Source organism: Pteropus alecto, unplaced genomic scaffold, assembly GCF_000325575.1.
Source record: "Pteropus alecto unplaced genomic scaffold, ASM32557v1 scaffold5, whole genome shotgun sequence".
NCBI lineage: Eukaryota > Metazoa > Chordata > Mammalia > Chiroptera > Pteropodidae > Pteropus > Pteropus alecto.
Window position 1 is genome coordinate 2294168 of NW_006441953.1, and position 14378 is coordinate 2308545.

The following is a 14378-nucleotide window of genomic DNA, read 5'->3' on the forward strand; positions in this document are numbered from 1 at the left end:
GGGATGAATTTCATACAGACAAGAGAGATAATTTACCTAAATTATACTACATTGGCCCCTCACTACCCGTATTTCCTTTCGTGTGTATGTTTCGCTGCAAATTCAGTCATTTTTCAACTGACTTTCTTGTAAATTTCTTCAATAATAACAGAAAATAATTATACCTTTGTTTCCTGCTGTTCTCTAGTTTTATCCTGATTCATCATAATACTGAGAAGATAATAATAATTCTTCTCTTAAGTTAGTAGTTTATTTTTAATTTCAATCTGAAGGTGTTTAGCTCTTCTTTATAAATGTATTTATCTAAAATAATAGGTCTTAAACTTCTGGCTAAGAGACAGTAAGGATTGAAATGGACACAGAAGCATTCTCCCAGAATTTTTCTAGTACCAAACTTTTACATTTACATTCAAACCTGTAAGAAACACCATATGCCTTTATTTATTGCAGAGCTAAGGGTTATTATGCTATTGACATAAAACCAGCTGGGGAGCTTAGGGACTTTCTCATATTGAACAAATTTGTATTTATACTGTCAGAAGATCTAATTTTCCTTCGAATTTCCAAAGTCAGATATAATCAAGGTATGGATTAAGTTTCTAGTTTCCTTTATGCTTATATAATAATTAATTGGCGTGTACCTGTCTTCAATTAAATTATTTTCAAGATTGTATAAAATGCTTGTGCTTTTTTAGAATAGAGTTTATATCAGAGCATAGTATTCAAAAATTGTATACAAACATCAAAAGCTATGTATTAATAAGAAAAGTCCATCATGTCAGATAGACCAAATTAAATTTAGGAGGAAGGAGGAACAAGCTAGCCAGTTAGGGAATGGAGGCAGTACTTCAGATTCAAGTAAGAGAAAGTAACCAAAAATTAGTGTAAGGAAAAGCAGACCATTATCTGTGTATTTCACACATGTAGGTACCAGCTCAGTCTCTTGTAATTTCACATTAAGCACAATCTCTCTGAGGAATAGAAGTCAGTATCTAATGACATAAAGGCAAAAGAAAATGCTTTGTTGGTACACAAAATTGTGAAGACTTTTAATATCTTAATCTTTATCAAATATCAGGCCTTTTATTGAGTTGTACAATGTATCATCACCATTCAAGAATGTTTACTTATTGTGGTTCCTAAAGGTATAAGACTGTTTAAAAAAAAAAAAAAGAAGGATAAATTCAATATTCAAATGAGGAAAATAAATTATATACTTGTGAGATTTTAGCTAAAGATTTAATTGAAACCTCTACTTAAAAACATAATTTCAGTTTTTTACTTGCTTTATATTTTATACCAAATTTGAGAAGCCTCACATTCTTTTGGTTTCTGTTTGTTGTTTTTGTTTTTAGCAGATGGCCCATATCTTCAAATATTAGAGCAACCTAAACAGGTAAGAAGATTATAAAGGGGTGGGACTTTAAACGTTAGATCCATAAGTCTAATATTAATATATCAAGCACTGAATAATAATACATGAGTTTTATGAAGGAAGTATCTTATCTAGAAGATCAACAACCTGCCAAATTCTGTAACAACTTCATTTGTCCATTTTACATTTCTCTTAGTCATTCTTCAAACTGTCTTGAACCTCAGTACGTAGTTCTGTAAAACTTCCATTAATTATAAATCCTTGGTATCTTACTCTCTCTACCAACTTTATTTACCAGCCACTCCTAGAAAAGGCACAGGTTATCTCCACTCACCGTCATTCATACGGAAATGTGCATACATACAGCTCACATACTCAGAGTTACATCCTTCAATCGTGTCATGCACGTGCAGTACTTCTTAGCCTTCCTCCTGCCTTTAGTAGCTCTAGCCTTTTCTGTTCTGTCTTTGGAACATGTACCCAAAGATACTAAAAGTACCAGTGGGAGGTAGATAATATTAGAATGAACAGTTGAGTTCTCTTCCTTCTGGTGTTAGCTTTGTTGTTTTTATTTATTTATTTATTTTTCAATTAGAATCGACATTATGGTGTTACCTTTAGACTTAGTCTCTTTGGAGTCAGGAGAAGAGCATTTTATTTTCTCAGGCTCTTCCTTGCACCACTGGATCCCGTAGAGGATCCCATGGAATTGAAGTGGCCTCCTCACCATGCCTGAACTCTGTGGATAATATTTATTGCAAGTTGATCGGGACCAGTGCTATGAAAGAGGAGGAAAGAGAATCTTTAGTATTTGCTTATAGATTTCAATTATTAGAGGGTAGAAGTAATGCAGTAGTCCTCTACAGAATTAGGACAAAGTCAGTAAATCTCTAAATGGATGTGCTTATCAAATTTGTGTGAGACGGAGGGCATGTATACCTGCTCTCTTGCAGTTATATTACCCAGTACCTTTCCTAAGTGTTTTAGTAGCTCAGGCTTGTGAATGTAGCACTTTTACATTGTGTAACATTTAACAAAAGCTGAGAACTTAAATATAACATTTATTGTGGTTATTATAATCATGGCATTATATATGTATTTGGATTTGGTCAGCATTTAAAGGATACAAATATCTTGTCTATGACCAAATAGACTATTCTTATAAGATTGAACTTCGATAAAAGTTTTTGGTGTGGGGACCTGCGACTTCAGGGTATTGTTCTCATTGCTCGTAGGTGGCAGAGCCTGACTCCACAGGCTGCCAACATGTGTTCCTTTGCTTATGTCCAATTCCACAGTAGTGACTTCTCAAAGGAGGTCATCAATTCCCTCAAAGACCCTCCCAGTGGAACTTTAACCTTGAAATTCTATGCAGTGGTCTGGCCTGCTGGAAAATTTTCTAGCTTGTAAGATCTGGGTAATCCATGAAACTAAAAGATCAACTGAAAATTATTTTTCTGCATACCAGACAGTATGTTTTTTCAAATATCCATTTTCATAAGCATAGCACTACAATGAGAAGTTTAAATGCAATTTCTTATTATGGGTCAAACAGTTATAAGAAAATTGACATTTATAATTTACCTGAAGAGTTACGTAGTTCTACAATTCAAAATTTAATTCCCTATATGTGGAGGTATAAAAGTTCATCTGAGTAAAATAATGTGTCCATTTACTAAACTGATGTTATTTTGATGTCTGACTCCAGTGAAAGTAAGAAGGTTGTATTTAAGTAAGACTTTCTGACCAGGTGGATGTAGCCTTGCCTTTGAGGTTGATGACTCATTTCAAGCAAATGGAGTTACTGAGATGAATGGCTGTGGATTGGCAAACCTTTACTCTCAAAAATTTAGTATCAGAAATGCATCCTAACAACACATTTGAAGACATCCTATCTTCCTAAAAATAAAGAGTAATAAATTTCAATCCTCAGCTTAAAATTCCTTTAGAACTTTACTCTTATGAAACCATGAAAAATATCTATTGTTTTTCAAACTTAAGCAAGCTATTAAGACTTGTCTCTTTTCTCATATTTTATTTGATACTACTCTCAGTAATATATAAAAGTATACATGTATATATTTTTCCAACTTTGCTAAAGGAATTTTGTGATTAAAGATAATGAATTGCTTTATTACATTTTAAAAATTAAGTTAGAAAAATGTTCTTTTTCTTCGGGGAAGCGTTTCTCTGCCACAATTCTCCCCAGCTCTGACAGAGATGAGTCATAGCAAAGACTACTGATCTCTAAAATATCCAGTTCTGTTGCATATTATTCAGTGCTAATTATCTAATACCGTTTAAAAACTGAAATTGTATTTACATTGCGTAGTAGTCGAGTAAATTTCTACCTTTATTGTTAGCCAGTTCTGGAAGCTAACTGTTGCACATGCTTATGCTTTTTCATGCTTTTGGAAATTTTATTTAATAATTAAAAATAAGCCAACAGTCTTTATCTACAAAAGGTATAGAGCTAAATTTGTAATCTATTTTTTAGTTTGAATTTTGTTGAGAGGCAAAACGAAAGAATTGCCCCTAAATGACTAACTTCACCTCAAAAGACTTCCTTAGGATTTAAGTTTGGAATCCCCTGAGGAGCCGTATGCAAGAGTTGTTCTAGGTCCTACTTTAACAAGTTGATCATGTACTCTAGAGCCATGTGTAACTTGAGGAACTTTCCTATGCTAGGGACTTTACTTCAGGCCTTACTCATTCCCATGAATCATGCTTTAGTACCGATGCTCTTTGCAAATCAGAAAGATCACAGAGGATGTATAGGGACAGTTCCAGATGCCAGAGATATGAATTCATTCAGGGCCCCTGGACCACTCAGAGACTGTTTCCCAAGACTGGACATGAGGAATAATGAAATAGAATGCAGTCTAAGGAGGACAAAAATTTTATATTCGTCGATGAGCTCAGAGCTGTTAAAACCTTTGTGTTTGCCAGGTTCACCGTTGCTATGAGTGTGCAGGGCAGAAACTCCACCAGCAATTAGTGGGTGTGTAGAGCTCTTGGTGGCTTAGTAACCTAGCACTGTTTATATGAAGTCAGTCTCACAGTAAAAATAAGTGAAAGGTTAGTATGCTACCTAAAGTATATTAACATATTCTTTTCACCCAGAGGTGAATTTGAAAAAAGAAAAACCATCTTGTTAGTGACTGTATAATTATGAACCACTAACACTGCCACAGATTGACTGACATTATTATGAAGTTGAGTCCTTTAGGAAAAATACTGAAAGTTCACTTAGTATGATGATGAAATCCATTCTCATACTCGTCCTTGTTTTATTCTTTGTATACAAATATGTATACAAATTATAATTGTTAACTTTGTAAATCTTAAAATGTTAAAACTAGGATAGACCTTAAAGATAGTCTAGTCTACTCTCATTTATATAGATAAAAAACATGAGTTCATCAGCCCACAGTAGTTCATATAGTAAAAACTTTAGCTAACTATTCATTGATTTACTACATCTGCAAAACTTTTGAATAATATTTAAAGAGACTGTCTGGTTTGGGATTCATTCAAGTCAGTTAATACAGAGAGCTTGAGCTTGATAATATCAATAATCATAAAATCAAAGATCTTATCTTTTGGAACTATTGAGAGAAGCTGACCAAATGCGGAGTCTAGCTTAGGATGTGTTCTACAACATGGATGTGCTATATTTAACAAGACATTGCTGTATTACCTTCTGAACCAGCTGTAATCAGAGGAGATAAAGGAATTCGTTTAAGAGTCAAAGAAGCATAACTTTAAGGAATATGGCCAGGTTCAGAGCTTGGCAGCAGCAATTTGAGATGAGGAAGCTCTGATTCCAACAAGCTCTAGCACATCAAGTCCAAGACTTAAACCAACTCTTCAGCAATTCATTCCCTGTGTAGGCACAGCTGGAGAGTTTCTGCAAAATTCACGACCTGGCTTTTAAGCTACAGCTTGGTACACAAATATCAATTAACCTCAATGTTTGTAGTAAGATTATGGGAAAAGAGGTTTTCATTTGCAAAGTCCTCTTTTATGTATTTCTTGTTTTTCCTTTCTCATCTCATACACACAAGAATTAAAAATTTGTGTATAACTTTGTCCCAGTACTTTTTAATAAGTTTTCTCAAATTTGTTGGCTCCATGTTCATCTTCACAGAGAGGATTTCGTTTCCGCTATGTCTGTGAAGGCCCATCTCATGGTGGACTCCCTGGTGCATCTAGTGAGAAGAACAAGAAGTCCTACCCTCAAGTCAAAGTAAGTTAGTGACATCTCTCTCTGTGAATTTTGGAAGATTTGATTTCCTAGGCGTGAAGGCGAGGAACTGCTTTAAATGAATATCATCTGCCTTTGCCCCTAAGCTGAAATATTCACGAGATTACTCTAATTCTTAAATCGTCTCAGCAATAGAAGTGACAGATTTAAAAATTCTATTAAAATTTTCACTTATTAGAAATTACTTCAACATTAGCTGACAAACTTTTACAATTTCTTGATCACCTTCAAGGGTTTTTTAATTATATACTTCTTCAAACTTTAATGTCTTGGAAAGAAGTGCTTAATTTCAACTCTTTAGAGATTTAGTGAAAATGAAACACAATGACTGAGTGTATAGATTAAAGAGCATAGAATTTAAGATCATGAATTCAGATCCAGACTATCTGTGTGGCTTTGACTAGGTTATCCAACACTTGTAAACCTCAGTACCCTAATGCATAAAATGCAGAAACTTTGATGGTATATACTTCATAGGGTCTCTAAGAGATTAAATGAGCACAAGTTCCACAGAGAACCTGGAAGTACCATGGGGCCTCTGCCTGAGCATACGTGCATCTGTATGTGGTGGTCTTTAGAAAGTAGTGCATCGTAACAGGCCTGTGATAAGCGTGGTTGAGTGGTTCACACATCTTCAGGTTGTTTTACTGTTTCTTAATTTAAGGAGAATATCTTTCTCTAATTTCAGTTAATTTTCGTGAATGGTATGTCATGTTTCACTGAATAATTGATAATAGTTTTGTAGATAAGCCAGTCCACAAATGCAGTTTTGTCATATATAAAAATTTGTATTTGTTCAGTAATTCAAGGCTTTGGCAAAACGTTACCAACTTAGATTCCACTAAGGTGTGTAAGCCCCTTAAGATATGACATATTTTTGGTCTCAGTCATTTTTGTGTGTGTGACTAGGTGAAGGACAACAGGGCAGGCCCTTAACAGAATTATGATGTCAAAGAAATCTGTCTATGTTTTTGCCAGGCTTGCATTTCGTTTCCTCCCTCTCATACCCCACTTATGGCCCAGACCTTTCTAATTTCTTATACCTGTTCCAAAACAAAAGACAAAATACTATGATGATATTTCTTACCTTTTGAATGAAACCCACCTTTATTATATAGTATTGGTCCTACCAACCATATTTGCATTTTAAGTCTCCTCACTCTCATATGGAATGAAAGATGTTTTTCTTATTCACGGTCATTAGGTGAGGTAAATATGATGTGTTTAGCCCACAGAAGGAGTTGACAGATGGTCTTATGGTCTCAGTCCCTTAGAATCTGCATGAGGAAAGAGGAGCAGCAATTAAACAAGGGAATTAGCATTTATTAAGCACCAAAGATTCACTAAGTACTTTACGTACATTACCTCTTCTAATCCTCATAGCAACCTTGGTACCAGGTAAAAGGTGTGATACCTGTGAGGAAACTGAAGCTCAGAGGAAAGAACTTGCCTTTCTCACACAACTGGTGGCTCTTTATCCTACAGCAGACTATTATTGCTCATTGAACTCTCACGCGGAATGCATACATTGGGGATGCTGGGGGCAAAGGACCTAGGGAACAGGACATGGGAGGACAGTGGTGAAATAAGGGCAGAGAATTATGACTGGAAACAGGGAGGGAAAGGCTCACGGGGTGAAGAGTACTCAGATGTTAGGGAGTCAGATCCAGCACTTACCTTTTTAACACATGTGTCAATAGATAAATATTGTATGTGTTCATGTGTGTGGACTTGTCATAAAGATAACTGAAAGATACATGTTATCAGTATTGACACTGATTATACTCACTGAAGAATTAAAATTAAGAGAAAAACTAGGAGTTTTTTCTGGATTGGCTCTACACAAAAAATATAAATTATGGTATTTTCATGAACTGTTTACTTGTATTGCTCCAATCTCTTGTGGCTAAAAAACAATTATTGATCCTAGCAAATACGTGGCATTAACTTTGTTATAGATTTATTACCTAATAAAAAACTTTATATATCCAATGATGCTCAGTCTTCATACATCCTTCTCATGTAGTAGTTGCTGCCTCACATTTATAAAATAATTTAAAAATGGAACAACCTAATGGACGTGAGGTGTTCTTATCGAATGATAGTTTCTTTATCAAGGAGTTTAATACTTAGTGGGAAATACAGATACATAAACAACTAATAGTAAAGGAAGTCAAAATATAAATGTGTAAATTGATCATTATTAAACTTAGCTAAGCTTCATTATTGCACCCAATCATTATTTTTATTCACTAGTTCAACATATATTTATTAGGCATTAAGCAGTTAATCTTGTGGTAAGGAAGGGAAGAACAGTTCAGAGAATTTGATACAAACTGTCATTGTTCTTCTAGCCTATCAACATTCACTGAGAGTTTAAATGGCTCTGCTGCTTGCAACAGTTAACGGAAGTAAGGTTATTTATCTTAACGAGCTCTTAATCAGAGGGATGAGCGCAGGCGGAAGAGAAAGAGACAACCATGAGATATTTTTTCCAGAGCTCTTCTCCCAATATCACTTTTAATAGTCTTTTCATAATGGATAGCTGAGGGTGACCTTTCAGTTTACAGTGGGTTTTTAAATCCCCTTTCCCTAAATTTTAGGCAGAGAAAGGAATTGCTCCTAGTGTATATCTTTTATCAGGAGGATCTTTACAATTGTACATGTGTTCTGCAGTAGTTATCTAAACACCGGCTCTTTGTGAGGCTGAAAGGGAAGCTGTGGAACAGATACAACCAGATCACAGTTCCTCAAACAGCACTGGTGATATTTGGGGCCAGAAAACTCTTTGTTGTGGGGGACATACCAGTGGGTTGTAGGATATTCGGCAGCATCCCTGGCTTCTGCCCACCACATGCCGATAATATTCCGACAGTTGTGACAACCAAAAATGTCTCCAGACATTGTCACATGTCCCCTGGTGGGGCAAAAATCACCCTGCTTAAGAACCACTGATCTAGATGCAGTGTCAAATCAACTTTAACCTTTTTTCCTTTGCATACTTTTCTACTATAAAGCTGTAGCACATAGGTTGTGTGGAATTGCCTAAGTATATTATTTTGCAAGCGTGTACTTTTCTTGATTATTAGTAGATAATTATTTTCAAGATAATGATCATGGTGACTGTTTAATTTCTTCTAGAATCTCCGAGCTAGTACAGTTGGAGAAAGAAAAGGGAAGAAAAAAAAACATATCTTAAATGTTCCATATTCTATGATAACTGCCCTCGGCATAAACTGTTACAGAAAAGAAAGTGAAAGTTGAGACACGTTCAGTCAGGCTGTGAACCTGCAGAGCAGCTGTGTGAGCAGCGGGAGCACCAGTCGAATGGTCCTCAGCCTTCCTCCCGTGGGGGGAGGTGCAATGGAGAATGCCTTCCACTTACCCCCCGAGTCCGCTCTGCAGGGACTTCAGACGGAGGGCATTCACATTTACTGAGAAAAAAATAATAATATTTCTGAGATTTACATCCACTCCGTATTTAATGAAGTACGTGTATTCAGGCTTAACAGTAAAATGTTATGAGTTCTGCCTTTTCCTCACCTACAGCCTCTTACTCTTCTCTCTCTCCCCACCACCCAACCTCCCTCCCTCTTTTCCCATCATGCCTCTGTGAGAGCACACCACTCCCTTAAGAGGCTCTGAGGGGCTGGTGGTTCAGCGTGCACTCAGTCACTATATGCAGGCAGAAGCAAAAGTTCGGGGCCAATCTGAAAGCTGTTGAGGCTGGCTGTGGTTTGGGGGTACAGACACCTAACTTTCTTTGCAGACCGTGTAAACGTATAACCTCCTTGGGTTACTCTCTTATTGATCGTCCAAATATGATACCTCAAGTTAAATCATTTTAAAACCAACTCTAGGAGGCTATCCCAATCCTCTTTTCTCTACTGAAATTTTGTCCCATGTATAAAACCCAATTTCAGATAGGCTGGCTGTAGGCCAGGCTTGGACACTCTCTTACCATGTCGAGATTATTTCTAGAATTCAGGCTACTGGACCATCTGGTGCTCTGTATGTTTCTTTCATGTCAGAGACCCCCCAGTTAGCTTTCTGGAATCTTGCTGTGTAAGTCTTCACAGTCTTTTTTTAAAAAAATATTTTAATTATAAAATACTTCAAGCATACAGATCATTTAAAAACTGATATAACAGACACCATGTACCACTATCTCAATTTAATACATATTATCATTTTACCATATTTGCTCTGATCTCTCCCTTTTTCTAAAATAAAATGTAATTACAGCTAAAGCCCCACCCAGCCATCATTTTTTCCTTTGTAATAGGTAAAACCACTATTTGGAGCTGTCATTCTCTGATACGTTTTCACTGGCTTCAACCCAAATTTTCTGTTACACGTGATGGCTCCTTTTCAGGGCAAATAGGAGTTAAAACTGGGTTCCATTGAAGATTAGTATTCACTTCGATCCTGCTGATTCCTCTTTATCATCTAGATAAAATTTATTCATTCACGTGTTTATTCTGACTCTTACAGCAAATAATAACAACAACCACCAGAGAAAAATCTGAAGAAAGTAAATATGCAGACTAACTCTAATGTCTTGCTTTTTTAAAAGAAAAGCTTTCCTGTTGTTAAACATTTAATAATCTATCATACTGTCCCTTAAACTTTCCCTTTAAAGTTTCCTCAGTTCTAATTTCTTCATGGAGCTCCTCATGGCAGAGACTGGCAGAAAAGCACCAGTACCTTCCTCGAGGCCAAGCTTGTCCCTGCCTGTTTTAGACTTAGCAAGGAGTGCCAGGGAAGGCTCATTTCCCTCTTTTTCCCGAAAGTTATGCGTGAGATTTTTTATTAATCAAACTGCCTTCCTTCTCACCAAGGTGGAAAGGTGCCAAAAGGAGCAGCCCCATGGGGCTGCAGAAACCCTCCCTGATTCTCTCCCAGGCCACAAAGCACCTATTCTTCAGCTGATGTGACATCCTGCAGTGTGGCCCACCCCATGCCAAACAGAAATCAGCATCAGTGACCTTGATCTTGAAATACAGATAGTTTGCCAGTGGTATTCTTATTTTCTCTTTAGTTATAAACATCAAATGCAGTGGACTACAACTTGAAACACAGCTGATGTAAGTGTAACTCTTTTTAATCAAATGTTTCCTGAAAGCTGGTTCTCACATATGTTTTCTTTCCTGAGTGTTTTATGTTGAACAGAAGGCATGTGGTGAAATGTTTAGTAGCTCAACAGTAGCTTTTTTGTTTGCCTCTCTCCCTCCCCCCACCCCAATTGATTTTTTTTTTTTTTAAATTCTACATTCTTGGTGCCTCTCACTTAAAAATATTAAATGTTACATTTCTGTCAAGGTCAAATAAAGACTGGCTCATCTGCTGTGATATTTAAGGATATCATATATCCTTGCATAACCTCCCTTTTCCTTCGTGTAGACTTGTCTGATTTGGAAGGTTTGCCATTTTAAAGATCTAATTGTAATAACAATTTTGAATAATTTAATCTGATTCAATTACTAAAAACAACAGGGAAGAAGATCACCAGTAATCAATGAAGCATGCTTATAGAACCCCACTCACAGCATTTATTAAAATTTCCATGACCATTCTTGAGCTGTTCATTATTTGCATGTGATTTGCATGTGTCAATAAGGGAGAATAACCCGCTCCCCTATGTCCAGAGACTTGTGCTATATAATTGAAGAGAAGGGCTTTGTAACCTGGATCCCTTTTGGTGGTTTCAGAGAGATTTTGGACTTATGAATTGATATGCAGATTTATATGTAATGTATATACATTTTTCTGGGGAGATAAGTATAACTTTTTATCAGATTTTCAAATGGAAGGATTCGAACATGGTTAAGAACCAGTGCTGTAGAGTACACGTCACTTTAGCTTTTTGACAGCAGCCAATTAAAAAACTGGGGGGGCGGAGGGGGGAGGGTGTATTGTCTTTTAATTTTTTTTATTTTTAATTTTATATACTTATATTTTTACATTTTTTATTCATTTTAAGCAAGTTGAAATACTTAAGTTGCTCAACACAAAGCCCAGGAAAGACTCCCCTCACTTTGGGTATAGGCTGGAAAGGGGAGAAACTTGGTATCAATAGCCAAAAAAGGTGAACAGGTTTCATTGCTTTTTCTCTCTTGCTCTTCTATAGAGATGCCGATTAAGCATGCAGTTAACTAATAATGGTTGAAGCCCAAAGACAAAAATTTAACAAATATTCACTGAGCACTATGTGTCAGGTCCTGCAGTAACAATATTCTAGACTTCTAGATAATTTGTCTTTCAAATAGTTCAGAAGTTTTGCATTTGGCCCCAAGAACAAAATATTACCTTGTATAATGTTTTTTAAAATAGTCCTCTAAATTCACTGTATATATTCATAGACTCCATTATAAATTAAAGGAGACCTCTAGCATAGATCGTAGCTGTGAAAACTTAACCCTTAGAAATTATTAGGAGAACCATAGGCATCTTGAATTTACAAATTGTCTGAATTTTAGTTTTGCTTTTGTTGGAAGGCTTGGTGACCTTCCTCTGTTGGATGTTCCAATTTTTCTCTCCTCTCCTCTTCCTTAAATGCATGATTGTTCCTGGGACCATGGTTCATTCTGAAGCAAATCTCTGATGGCTTCTTCTAATCCCAGTGGTCTCAGCCTGAAGATTATATAGCTTCTCCCCATTCCATTCAGGAATTCAGTTCTCGTTAAGTCACATACCGATTATTCTTTTTGATAAGAGAAGAATATACCGACATACTATGGCGCCAAATGTATAACACCTCCCTTCCACAGACAAACTGTTTTTCATCCTGTCAGCAGGTCTAGAGGTGAGGCTGTAAACTGCCCTGCATTCTCAGTCTCCTCTCCCCACACTCCAGGTAGATTATAGATCAGAATCCTCTAATCTACATTTACCTCTCTGAGGTATCATGAAGGTGGACTGGAAGGTACATGCAGACTTTCACAGACAGTGCCTCTCACCTTTAGGTCCCCATCTGCCCAACAGAATGATTACAAGAATGATTTTTTCTGTGTACTTACATCATCTCATTTAATCATAACAACAATCCACTTAGGTAGGTTCTATGATCCTTATTTGGTAAATGAGGAAATTGAAGCCTAGAGAAGTTAAGACAGTTACCCTGGGTCTTACAGCTTTTCAGGGGTAAAGCCCAGGATTTCAGTTCAGACAATATGATATAAGAATCTATACTCTAAACTAGTATGTGCTACTACTAATTATAATATTAAGGATCTATCTCTACTTGTGGGAGTCCTTTAAATCTGTGTTTCTCGATCATGGGTGTGTATCAGAATCACCAAGAACACTCTAACCACAGACATACCTGGGACTCACTTCAGACATGCTAAGTCTTAGTGGGTCATTTAGCCAATCTGGGGTTCTACGATAATTCTATGATAATTTCTAAGGACTCATGTCATATAATGGCAAGATATAACAACAGATGAATGACTAGGTAAATAGTGGTGTAACCATGGAATAAAATATTATGCCACTGTTTTAAAAAATAATATGAAGACTCTATAACATGGAAAATTGCTTACGACCAAATGTTAAGAAAAAGCAAGACTCCAAATAAAAATCATAATCACTGAAATGATTTAACTCAGTGAATGAGTTTAAATCAAGATTAGAGACAGTGGAAGAAAGAATTATCAAATTGAAAAACGGATCTGAAGTAATTGCCTGGAATATAGCACAGAGAGATGGAAAACTTGAAAGAAAGGGTGAGATAGAGGGCACAGGAGAAAGAGTAACAGGCGTCTAATTGAAGTCCTGGAAGGAGGTCATAAAGCTGCACACTTCTGGTTCTACACTTAGAAGTTCTAGGTCTAGGGTGAGGTTCAGGTGGCTGTGGACCATAATTGTAGGTATTAAAGCATTAGCTCTGAAGTCAGTCAGTTCAGGGCTGGGCAGGATGTTGATTCTTAGTTTTGCCACTTACTAGCCGTGTTACTTAACCTGGCCAAGCCTCAGTTTCTGCATGTGTAAAGTTGAAATAAATACTACCTGCTTCGTAGGACATATGTATAAATTGAGTTGTTCAATGCATGGCACATAATAAGCACTTATAAATGATAGTTGCTTCTAGTTTTATATATCCACATACACTAATTTGAGTATTGAATGGCAACTTTGTTGATTGGTTTATGGAATCATGGAGCTACTCAAAAGCTTCACCAGTCCACACCTTTATTTTCAGTACAACCTCACTAATTAGTATTGCTTCCACTCTATTTATACCATATCCTTCCTTCTCTCTGGGGTTATTTAGGTAGAAGATTGAATACAGATGCTATACCAAAAACCTACATTTTAGATAATTTCTTACGAAAATCTTTTAGGTAGCAGGAGACCAGAAAGGAATTTATTAAATTCATGTTTGGCTCCTTAACCATGTTCTCTTAGACACTATGCATATGCAAATTTGCACCAGTATTAGTTTCCAGGGCTGTCATAGCCGATTACCACAAACTTGAGTAGTTTAAAGCAACAGAAATTTACTCTCTCACAGTCCTGGAAGCTAGAAGTCCAAAATCAAGTTGTCAGCAGGGCCATGCTCCCTCCGAAGTCTCTCAAGAAGAATCCTTCCTAACTCTTTCTAGCCTCTCATGGTCACTGGCAATCCTTCAACATTGCTGGGCTTATAGCTGTATCACTCCTATTTCTGCCTGTCTTCCCATGGCTGTCTTCCCTCTCTTTCTCTGTGTCTAAATCTCTCTCTGCTTTATTTTA

General features: G+C 36.5%; 1 protein-coding gene across 2 annotated transcripts in view; it reads left to right on the forward strand.

Annotated features, from left to right (window-relative positions):
* The window catches only part of NFKB1 (nuclear factor kappa B subunit 1), an 89116-nt gene that overhangs the window by 6406 nt on the left and 68332 nt on the right, over positions 1–14378 (forward strand). Inside the window, exons 3-4 of one of the 2 annotated variants that reach the window (XM_006918874.3) lie at positions 1356–1396; positions 5526–5624. In XM_006918874.3, the coding sequence (XP_006918936.1) occupies positions 1356–1396; positions 5526–5624 (140 nt within the window). The remainder of the gene's footprint in view (positions 1–1355; positions 1397–5525; positions 5625–14378) is intronic. The other variant, XM_006918875.3, reaches the window with a different exon arrangement.